At 34.0% G+C, this 12,360-nt stretch overlaps 1 protein-coding gene across 6 annotated transcripts in view; it reads left to right on the top strand.

Moving 5' to 3' along the window:
• Lrba (LPS responsive beige-like anchor protein) overlaps nt 1-12,360 on the top strand; it is a 607,623-nt gene that overhangs the window by 61,648 nt on the left and 533,615 nt on the right. For all 6 annotated transcript variants that reach the window (XM_048813495.1, XM_048813494.1, XM_048813493.1 and 3 more), the window contains 6 exons: nt 157-335; nt 1,383-1,536; nt 1,959-2,139; nt 5,793-5,920; nt 6,395-6,502; nt 10,036-10,195. In XM_048813495.1, coding sequence (XP_048669452.1) covers nt 157-335; nt 1,383-1,536; nt 1,959-2,139; nt 5,793-5,920; nt 6,395-6,502; nt 10,036-10,195 — 910 coding nt within the window. The remainder of the gene's footprint in view (nt 1-156; nt 336-1,382; nt 1,537-1,958; nt 2,140-5,792; nt 5,921-6,394; nt 6,503-10,035; nt 10,196-12,360) is intronic.

Raw genomic sequence — 12,360 nt, 5'->3', positions numbered from 1 at the left:
AATGTTATTCATTTTTCTAATGATAATTTTTTCTCTCTAATTTGGTTCTTTGGTGTTTTAAAATTTGAATACTTGTTAGATGAATTGCATGATTTTTACTAATGTTTTTCTTTGAAGTTGAACTCATTATATTACTTTAAAAATTTTCTGTATTAGATGTCAAGGCAACAGGAACAGCCAGAACAAGGAACAGCCCCAGATGTGGTTGACGGACAAAGGAGAGATTCCAGATCTGCTCTATTTCGTATTCCTGAGTTCAAGTGGTCTCAAATGCATCAGCGTTTGCTCACTGATCTCTTATTTTCCATAGAAACAGATATACAGATGTGGAGAAGGTTTGTCCATATGTTTACTATCGAAGATATGTATAAATCTTTGTTTTTCAAAGAAATTTATATAAATATTTTGCAATTAATTTTAGACTTTCGGTTGAAAAAGTCGAATATAAAATATTTTATGGTAAGGTTTTATTGAGTAAACTCTTATTTTCCATTATAAGAATGAAATCCCTCTCTGAGAGGATTACAAAAATACGGCAGAGAATTTTCTTTAAAAAAAATTGCTGAAAATTTCTTGTAGAATATTTTATAGCATGCAATTTACTAGAAGGTAGGCCTACCAAGTGGGGTTATTACTAGATGTACTACAAAATAATTAAGATTTAAGTATAATATTTTCCATGTCTCTCTCTAGTAGAAGAAATCTGTATATTTCATATTATCTTCCACTGTATGATTTATAATTTTATTTATTTTTTTAATGTTTTTTTAATGGTACTGGGGATTGAATTCAGTTGTGCTTTACCACTGAGCTTTTTATTTTACCACAGCCCTTTTTATTTTTGAGACAGGGTCTCACTGAGTTGCTGAGGCTGACCTCCAACTTGAATCCTCCTTCCTCAGCTTCCTGAACCACTTGGATTACAGGCATGTGCTACCATGCCCCACATGTTTATAATTTTAACAGAGCCTGATGTGATTATTTTTATTGTATATGAGTCTTATTCTTTTAAAAGCATTTTCTGGATTTACCTAAGAAAATGTTTGTCGAAACTAATTTTTAGAACACATTTAGCACCATTTACCTCCTTATTTTTGCCACATTACTTCTCAGTAAGGATAATTTCATCCAACTTTTTAAGTCAAACATAAAATGAATAGTGTTTGTTTCAGAACCAAAGGAGGACATGTATGGTACCTGTTGCCATAGAATGGTTTACTTCTTCTGAGGAAGGTTATACCCCCAAATACTCGCTACATCATTGCCTTTCCTCAGTTTTGAAGATGAATCAAAGCACCTTCTTATCCTTCCTCTCCTCAAGTAGGCAAACTGTGATTTCCTTTGTTTAGCTTTATCAGTAAACATCATTTATCTTTGGACAGCCATTCAACAAAGACAGTTATGGACTTCGTGAATAGCAGTGATAATGTCATCTTTGTACACAACACAATTCATCTCGTCTCTCAAGTGATGGACAATATGGTTATGGCTTGTGGGGGTATACTGCCATTGCTTTCAGCTGCTACATCGGCTACAGTAAGGACCTAACTACTACATACAATTGGTGTGAAAATATGAGTGTTATACAGCCTTATTGATTAAAACTTGAATGTGGTGGGTTACTATGCATAATAGCTGCTATACATCAAAAGCAACAAAATCTTTTGCAGTTACCTGGAAGGATTTTTAGAATTTGTTCCAGGCGTGAAAATATTAAAATGAGTGTTGATTTTTAGGGATGAGTCAGCTAATGAAGAAAATGATTGACAGCGTTTCTCCCTAATGTTCCCGTTGCCCTTCTTTTTTAGATGAAATAAGTAAATCACCCTATTGTACTGTATTTCTGAAAGCCTGACTGACTTTTTAAAAAATCAAATTTAGAAATTTGGGGAATATAGCTGGTAAAATTAGATTTTTATCAGAATTTTGATGTAAATGTCAAACTTTATTCCTTACAGCATGAACTGGAGAATATTGAACCTACTCAAGGCCTTTCCATAGAAGCCTCTGTGACATTTTTGCAGAGGCTAATTAGCCTCGTGGATGTGCTTATATTTGCAAGTTCTCTTGGCTTCACTGAAATTGAAGCTGAAAAAAATATGTCATCTGGAGGTATTTTGCGGCAGTGTCTCCGACTAGGTGAGCTATTTCAAATCATTAGGAATTTATAGTTTTTGGTAATCCAGATATTACTTTGAAAATCATCTTTCGTTTTTTGGGGGAAGATATGTGCCAGCCAAGTTGTATATGTTGACTTTTTAGTGTGTGATGCATAGTGGTAGTTAGCAGGTCAGGTATTAGGGAGAGGGGCATAATTTGAACAATTTGCTAAGGTGATTCTGAGCATTCCTTCTTCTCCTGCAACCCCTTTTTGCTTCAAGAGTAGTGCTTCTCAAGTTTTAAGACTCCAGCAAGCATCTTGGTAGAGATTTAGATTAGATCATGTAGACTGAGGTACAGCCTCAACTTGTCTCCCAATTCCCATGTGATGCTGGTTTCTCCTTTCTTGCAAACACACTTCAGTAACAAGTAGGTTTCTAAACTGGAATCATTCAAGTACAGCCTTTCTTCAAATAAACTCTGGTAATTTGTTAAAGCAGTTAATAGAAGCATAAAATCCCTATTTATCTGGAAGCAATTCTTCTTTAGGTGACAGTAAAAATATGCAAAATGACGTTTAGTCTTAACTAGGCTTCTTTAGGTAAAGCAAAAAATATTTTTCTTTGCACAAGATTCCTTTTATCTAAGTATAAATAATAAACCAAATTGTAAATACTTAGACTTTGTTGAATTACTTGCTTATTAAATGAAGAGAAGATGATATAGTGAGTCAGTCCAAGAAATGGAAGCAGAATCTTAGGAAGCATGACCATGTGTAAACAGATCAGAAATAAGGTACCTATGAAGCAGCAGAAAACCCAATTAGTTAATGAAATATTTTTCCATGTTTAGCATGTTATTACTAATAAATACAATTAGAGTTTTTTGCACAATTACTATTTTTATTCAAAATGCCATTGAAAGTACTTTTAAAATTAGGATTCTCTAAGGAAATAATAATTTGTTAAGGTATTACAATTTATAAAAAATAGTTTTAACTTTTTAATTAAGAAATTCAAATTTGTGAGCATAAAATGAAAGCTGTCATTTATTGGCTTGTGATTAGTTCTGATTTTCAAATTGAGCTGTCATTTTGTTGTTTTTATTGAGAAAATTGTAGACCAGAGAAATTAGGAAACTTAAATTTGAAACCTATATTTGGTCAGATTGGAATTTGAATATATTTTTGCTGAACTAGTGTGGCTATTCTTTCTGTTGTAGTATGCTTCTTTTTAAAACTTTCTATTATCAATATAATTAAAATATTTAGGCTTTTTTTTTTTTTTTTTTTACTTTTGCATATGCCATTTTAAAATGTTTCCACTTCCTACATTTCTTTCTTTGTTTTCTTTTTTTTTTTTTTGTACTGGGGATTGAACTCCGGGGCACTCCATCATCCAGCCCTATTTTGTATTTTATTTAGAGACAGGGTTTCACTGAGTTGCTTAGCACCTACTGTTGCTGAGGCTGACTTTGAACATATGATCCTTCTGCCTCAGCCTCCTGAGCCAATGGGATTACAGGCATGCGCCACTGTGTGAGGCTTTTCCCTGCATTTCCACAGTTAAAAATACAAGGCTACACTGGCAAAGCTTCATTCTACTCAGTAGTCATTTAAATTCAGAAACTAGGGAAATACTCTTTCTCATTTTCATAGCTTTAGAAAAGAATCAAGAGATGATTTGCTGGACTCCAGCACCATGTCTTCTTGCACATGGTTTGACATGGAAAGGGACTTGTCCAGGGTCACTTAGTAGAGTGTGGTAAATTAGGGAAACAATTCCGATGTTTTGATCCCTGGACTTCTCATTCATGGTATTTCCTGAGCTTTGTGGTTAGAAGGTGGGATGGCAATAACAAGAATAACCTGTGCTCCTGAGATTGGTTGAAATGAAGAGATCTAGTGTGGTTTTTAACTTTATAATAATACAGACCCAAGTTTGATTTTATGTAGTCTGTGCCTAAAGTACAATTTTTTTTAAAACTGGGCCTGATAAGCAAATTTGACCAAAATTATATTCATTTTTTTTAAAGAGAGATAGAGGAGAGATAGAGAGAGAAATTTTTTAATATTTATTTTTTAGTTTTCGGCGGACACAACATCTTTGTTTGTATGTGGTGTTGAGGATCGAACCCAGGCCTCACGCATGCCAGGCGAGCGTGCTACCACTTGAGCCACATCCCCAGCCCCAAAATTATATTCATATCTTTTCCCTTTCTTCCCTTTCTCCCTTTCTTCCTTTCATCCAAGTTTTGTTGCTCTCTTTCCAAATACTTTCCTTTTTAAATTTTTTTTTTTTTTTAAATATTTATTTTTTAGTTATTGGCGGACACAACATCTTTGTTGGTATGTGGTGCTGAGGATCGAACCCGGGCCGCACGCATGCCAGGCGAGCGCACTACCGCTTGAGCCACATCCCCAGCCCTCCTTTTTAAATTTTTGTCTTCTAGTCATGTGTGATAGTGATATTTAACCTTCCCCACTTAAGTTTGCTATTTTGTCTCTAATTTGTTTCCCTTCCCCATCTTAATTTCAAATACCTTGAGTATTACAGATTTGTTTGAGAATTGAGATGATTATATGATATCAAGTAAATCATAGTCAAGTGTACATGACCTAATTCATCACTGAAAATTCAAAATTAATTTCTGAGTACTCTGTGTAACTGATCTGTTATAGCGGTGCATGCCTGTAATCCCAGCGACTTGGGAGGCTGAGGCAGGAGAATGACAAGTTTGAGGCCAGCCTTAGCAATTTAATAAAGGTCCTACACAACTTAGCAAGATCCTGTCAAAATTAAAAAAAAAAAACAAAAAAACAAAAAACAAAGAATAAAAAGGGCTGGGGATATGGCTCAGTGGGAAAGCATCCTTGGGTTCAATCATTAGTACCAAAAAAGCCACAAAACAAAACAAACTCCCCCCAAAACACAAGCCAGCACCTAGATAATCTGAGTAACTGATTGGTGGTAGCTCTAAAAAGGAGCTCTAAATTTTAGGCTCTGTATTAAATCAAATTTGCTTTTTTGTTTCTCCACCTTCTAAGCACTATTAATGAAAGCCAGTAAATACTAGATCCTATAAAGCCTAAATATTACACTATGAGTCTCTGTTAGTATCATATTCCAATGATACAATATAGGAAAAACATAAAAATTTCCAATTTAATCATTTTATTGCAATTAAGGTAATTGAACAACTAGTCAATAACAATGTGGCTTGCTCTGTTTTCTTCCACTATTATTTCAAATATTTACTTTCCCCTTAGGTGAGATCTATGAAAGAGTAACCTATTATTAAGTTTCCTGAACTTGGCTGGGGAGTGTTTCTCTGTGGTAATGTTTGCCTAGTATGTGGGAAGCCCTTGTGTTATTCCCATACCACAGTTACAAAAACAAGCAAGCAAACAAACAAACACGATTTACTGATTTCCTTTCAGCAGACTCAGAAGTACAAATTACTACGGTACATTTCCTTCCTAGATCTTAACTGGGCCTTATGACAGAAAACAAAATCAAGACACTAAACACTGAACATGCAGGGATGTTTTAGGAATTTGCTGAAGGAAATCCATTTCAAGTAAAGTTTTATGTAAATCATGTTATGTAGAAGATGATTTGTATTAGTTCCATAATCTTAAATATGATTTTCTTTTTTTTTTCTCTAAATATTTTTATTAAAACAAATGACAGTGTGTGCAGTGGCAGTAAGGAATTGCTTAGAATGTCAACAACATTCACAGCTGAAAGTCAGGGGAGATACAGGGAAAGGCCTGAAAACAACCTCAAGCATTGTTCTCTTGGGGAAATCTGCAGCAAAGGTGAGCATACAGAATTGTCATTTTCAAAAAAGCATACTCATATTTCATAGTTAAGATCTTAAATTAATTTGTTCATTTCAACCTGAAGTTAAATAATTGTGACAGAGATTCTAAAATAGTTATGTTACTCTGTGAACATAACATTCAAATGTTTGTGTTTAAATATACAGTACAGATTTGCTTATACTCAATCTTGTCTGCTTTTCCAAATGTTTACTTTTCTTGTTTCTGTGATACCTTTTCCTTCAAATATGTCAGTTTTCCCACATAATTTCCCCCTGTATACGCTCTTCACCCCCTCAAAAAAAGGAAAAAAAATGTATGGGAAAAAGAATGTTTTAGCATGGTTTTCTCGTTCTTAGAATACTGTGTTTATTTTTTAAAAAAATCTGTGTATTGTGTGTGTGTGTGTATGTGTGTGTGTGTGTGTGTGTTCACATATATAATGTATTTTTAAAAAAATTTCTTAAATAGAGTCCAGTGGACATTGTGACTGGTGGTATATCTCCAGTAAGAGATCTTGACAGGCTCCTGCAAGACATGGATATTAATCGACTCAGGGCAGTTGTTTTCAGAGACATAGTAAGTTAAAATATTTCTTTCAAGTACTCTCTTAGCTGATACATATTTTCTCCCTTCTGAGCTGAAAGTGCTAGAGTAAAAACTCTTTGTAATGTAAAATAGTCCGGTAGAGAAAGGAAAGCCAGATCTCTTAACAATGATTTTAGAATCTTAGACTATTAGAAAGAATTGTCTAAATAAATGGAGCTAGCATATCAGAGTAATGATGCTAAAAAGAATAATACAGCATTTCACTGTAAGCAGTGTCAGGGCTTTACATATTATCAGGAAGCCCAGCAACTTCTTGAGCTGTCCGTTTCATAATTCTCATTTTATACATGAGGAATCTGAGTTACAGAATGCTTGAGTAACTTGGTCAATTGGCTAGTACATTATAGAGTCAGGATTCAAACCCAGCAGGCTTAATCCAAGAATCCATGCTCTCAGTGTAATGAAATATTCAATTTCTGAGTATTATATTATTTTACTGAATAGTGTATATTTTCCCCCCAGAGGTATATTAATGTGATTAAAAGGTACATGATGAAATGTTGCTCTCAATGTGTTTTTAATTTTTCAAAGATGAAAATAATTTTGGTTTAACTCATTTTGACATAGAGAATGACTGATTTTCATGTAGATTAATTTATTTTTTCATGGTATTAGGTATTGAATGCAGGGGTGCTCTACCACTGAGCTACATCTGCAGACCTTTTTATGTTTCATTTTGAGATGAGGTCTCTCTAAGTTACTGAGGGTCTTGTGCTAAATTGTTAAGGCTGGCCTTGAACTTGGGCTTCTCCTGCCTCAGTGTTCAGAGTTGCTGGGATTGCAAGTGTGTTCTTCCACCCCTGGCTTCACAGAAAATATAAAGTTATATATAAGGTATTAGGATGTAAATAAAAATCATTTGTAATCTCACTCCCTAACATTGGGAATTTTATCATTAGTTTTTGTTGAACTAATTTATTGTATATTTAATACTGGATGCTCTAAGTATATATTATATGTATTTCTTATGAACTTTATAACCTCGATTTTTCATTTTCCTTTCTCATCATCTGGTATTTTAGTTTTTTCTTGTTGAGTAGGTTTTTATACATCTATAGAATTTGGAGTGCTATCACTGCTTACTTACTAAATATTTGTGAATTTGCATAGTACTGAATATTCCATGTCCATCATCCTATTATGTAATTCTCATAATAATCATATGAGTAGGATTGCCACATGAGGTTAAATTTTTGCTTAAGATCATTCAATAAGTAAGAGGTAGAAATGAGTTAAGGACCTAGGGAATTTGATGGGGTAAGTAAGGATTTAAACAGGTATATACAATTCATAACTGATTAAGAAGTTAAGACCCAGTAAATAATTTGCTTACATTTTTCTAGGCCACATATTTGTAATTAATTAATTTATTTTAATTAGGTATATATGACAGCAGAATGAATTTTTATTCATTGTATAAAATTGCAGCACAACTTTACATTTCTATGGTTGTACATGATGTAGCGTCGTATCATATGTACAGTCATACATGTACCTAGCTAGGGTAATATGTCCATCTCATTCCACCATTTTTCTTGCCCGCACACACCCTTTCTACCCTCTCTCCTGTTTGCCCAACATGCCTCCATTTTTCCCATGCCTCTGGATCAGCATCCACTTATGAGAGAGAACATTTGGCCTTTGTTTTTTTGGAATTGGCTTACTTTGCTTAGTGTGATATTCTCCAACTCCATCCATTTACCTGCAAATGCCATAATTTTATTCTCTTTTAATTCTGAGTAATATTCCATTATGTATATATACCAGAGTTTCTTTACCTATTAATCTACTGAATGGCATCTAAAAATGTTCAACATCTGTAGTAATTAGAGAAATGCAAATCAAAGCTACTCTAAGATTTCATCTCACACCAGTCAGAATGGCAATTATCAAGAATACTGACAACATAAATGGTGGCAAGGATGTGGGGCAAAAGGCACACTCATAAATTGCTGGTGGAACTGCAAATTGGTGCAACCAATCTGGAAAGCAGTATACAGATTCCTTAGACAACTTGGAATGGAACCACCATTTGACCCACTCCTCGGTCTATGTCCAAAGGACTTAAGATCAGCATACTACAGCTGTATAGCCACATCAGTGTTTGTAGCAGCTCAATTCATAATAGCTAAAGTGTGGAAGCAATCTAGGTGTCCACATTTTTTAGTGGCAATTTTAGCAGCACTTATGGCAGAATTGTATGGTAGAGAAATATAGGCATAACTTCAGAAAAGGAATGTTATTTAAAAAAGAAAAATGTTTTCTTTTCCACCAAGACTAAGAAGTTGTTACACATGGACCTACAAAGTACCATAGATTTTGTCAGATTACAAATGTGACTCACATTGCTTCAAGCATTTAAGGGAGAACCTGATATCTAATTTTTTTTTCCTGAAATTGATTATGTATAAAAGTTTTTGCAGCAGTTAATAAGTTTTAATCAAATTTGTGCCAATAATTTGTATCTATCTATTAAAAACAAAACTTGTGGCCTTGTATATGCTAGGCAAGCACTCTACCATTGAGCCACATCCCCAGCCCTCTGTTTTCCTATTCTAAACTTACTACTGGAGGTGCCTTTAGTTTTCAGGATTTAATAGAAAAATTTGAAATTTTTTGTTTAAAAAAATTAAGTTCAAGCCTATTTTGAAACATTACTAGAACAGTGGTATACGTAGGGTCCTCTTGAAGATGGAGAATTGGATTAGATACAGAAGTTGTTGATAAACAGAGGTGGGTGATCAATAGAGCTAGAATCAATCCTGGCCTCTTTTAGAGGTCAGTCTAGTTTGTTCTTTTACTTTTTTTTTTTTTTTAGTTGTAGTTGGACACAATACCTTTATTTTTATTTGTTTTTATTTTTATGTGGTGCTGAGGATCGAACCCAGTGCCTCGCACGTGCTAGGCGAGTGCTCTACTGCTGAGCCACAACCTCAGCCCCTAGTTTGTCCTTTTTCTGTGGCGACATTATGTTTTCAGTGCTGGGCACGTGGATGTCTGTACCACTCAAAATACTTTCAAGAATTCTTTTGGCATCCTGTTTTGTATCTGATAACCTCACTTTTTTTTTTTTTTTCTCTGTGAGTGAATCTTTTAGTGCAGCTTGTACTTGCCTGTTTTACATATTTAAATATTTAAATATTGAGTAAAAGTAAAAATATTAATTATCCTTGTAGTTATAATTACTACTTGATTTATCTCATAAAGTATGCTATGACATATCTCTTCAGATTGAGTTACTTAAGTTTTAAAGGTGAGACTGGTTTTGTCCTTGTTTACAAAGTATAAAAGCTCTCACTTAAAGGCATAGTTCCAAAAGTCTGCCTAATCCTTTCTCAGGTAAGTTTATTAATATACTTATCACACAAATAAATAATAATATATTGTTCTCTATGATATTACAAGGTATGTGAGCATGTTTATATTTAAATATTGTGATGTGAAATGAAATCAAAACATATTATATAATAGTGTCATGAAAAACTACCTTTATTTTTTCCCAGGAGGATAGCAAACAAGCTCAATTCTTAGCTCTGGCTGTTGTATATTTTATCTCTGTCCTTATGGTCTCAAAGTATAGAGACATTTTGGAACCCCAAAATGAAAAGTGTAACCAGTCATTTAAGGAAACTGGTAGTGAAAATGGGAATTCATCACTCCCTGGTAAGTTTCCATATTTTATTCCCTGGTAACAAAGTTCAAGTGAAACTTTACCTAGTTAAAATATTGATTTAAGAATTAAATCCATTTATGTATAAAATGAGAGCCTACATTTCTTTTTTATTAATAAATAAGTAAATATTTTAAATTTTTAAGTATCATAATTAATTGCAATTGGAAGATAATATTTTGTTTTTAAATGCGCCATCTAATTAAAAGGTAAGTGGCTAAATGTTATTCTTTACAAATAGTTAAAATTTGTTAAGGACTAATTCAGATTCTTTTATAAGACTAACAAGATGGATTTAATGAATAATGTGAATAATTAGAGTTTTGAAAATAGCTGTCAGTGAAATAAGTATAATTAGATAAGTAGCCATTACTAGTTATAGAACAAGATACCACCCTAAAGGAAATATTTTATTTATTCAACATATACTCATTCTGTACCTCCTGTGTACTTGAGTATATTAATGAACAAAATAGGAAAAAAAAATCTTTGCCTTCATGCATCTTATTTTCTAATGGGAGGAGATAAAAATATATATGGGGGCTGGGGTTGTGGCTCAACGGTAGAGTGCTTGCCTTGCACGTGCAGAGCCCTGGGTTCCATCCTCAGCACCACATAAAAATAAACAAAATAGAGGTATTGTGTGCAACTACAACTAAAAATAAAATAAATGTATGTACTAAATAAATTATATAGTATTTTAGAAGATTGTAAGAATGCTAAAAATAAAAAAAAGAAAAGGAATAAGATAAAAGTATCTGGAGTAACTAAGAAAGATAATGTGTAGATTTTTTCTCTATGGGGAAGGAGGAATCATTGGAGGATTTTGAGTATAGCAGTTAAAATTTTCAGGCTTTTAAAAGTAATGCTTTGGATTCTGCATTGAGGATAACCACTAAAGGGCAAGAAAAAAAAAATCAGTATTTTTGGCTGTTTACTGCTATGTAACACATTACCTTGGATCCTAGTGGCTTAAAACTTAATACTACCTTAGTCTTGTCTTCATAATCCTGAGCATTAGATTTGGGTAGGACACAGTGGGGAGGTTCATCCCTGCTCCATATGATGTTTGCTGGGACTGGAAAGTCTAAGATGGCTTCTCTATTCATCTATTTAGTGTCAGACAACTCCAATAGTTAGAGCTGGCTGACTGAAGCCACTGAGCTACAGCTGTATCTGGGGCCTCACACTGTTCACTTAATTCCTTGTTTTCATCCATCAGTTTGGAAGGCCTTTCTATTTCTGTTTGGTCTTTCCACATGTTCTTTCCAGTAGGATAAATCATAAATCAACAGGGATTCTGGGACTACTAACACTGCCAGACCTTCTTCAAACTTTGGCCCAGAACTGACCCAGTGCTACTTCTGTCACATTCTGTTGGCTAGAGTAAGTAAGGCCCTGCCTAGATTTAAGGACTTCTCAAGATGGGGAATACCAGAAAGCATGGGGCAGTAGGATCATTATAGTAATTGCCTTCTGGAATCAGTGAGGAGGATAGTACGGTAATCCAGGCAAGAGATTATGGTGGGTTGAACTGAACTGTAATGGTATCCAGGCAAGAGATTATGGTGGGTTGAACTGAACTGTAATGGTAGTTGTGGAGATGATGAGAAGTAATCAGAGTGTGGATATATTTTGGTGACAGATGAAACAGAATTTTAAACCATTGGATTTGTGTTACGTGAAAGATAAAAAATATTTAAGTGTGTTTACTAGGTATAGTTGTGTAGACTAAAGATGAAACAGATTTTCAGGGAAAGATAAGAAATTCTATTTTCAGCATGTTGAGCTGAGATGTCTTTTGATATAGAAATTGTGGAATAAGCAGTTACTATATAATACTCTGAATTTTTTTTTTTAATGTGTGTGTGTTGGTAGTAAGATATAGAGGTATGAGTGGATGTTGAGAGAGGATGAGATCACTAAGGGAATATAAGTAGATAGGGAAGAGTACCAAGAACTTAGGATCAATGAACTGAGCCCTAAGTTCCTCCAACCTAATATGTGTTAGGGAGAAAAAATAAGTGAACAGTGTTAAGAAGGACGAACTAGAGAGTCGTAGAAGGACAACCAAAAGAGTATAGCATCCTGGAAGACAAATGTAAAAAGCATTATCTAATTAGAGCAATCAGATACTTGTTTTGACAAATGAGAACCA

The sequence above is a fragment of the Marmota marmota genome, unplaced genomic scaffold, assembly GCF_001458135.2.
Source record: "Marmota marmota marmota unplaced genomic scaffold, marMar, whole genome shotgun sequence".
Taxonomy (NCBI): domain Eukaryota; kingdom Metazoa; phylum Chordata; class Mammalia; order Rodentia; family Sciuridae; genus Marmota; species Marmota marmota.
Note: the sequence above shows the minus strand (reverse complement) of the source record. Positions and strands in the feature narration are given on the sequence as shown.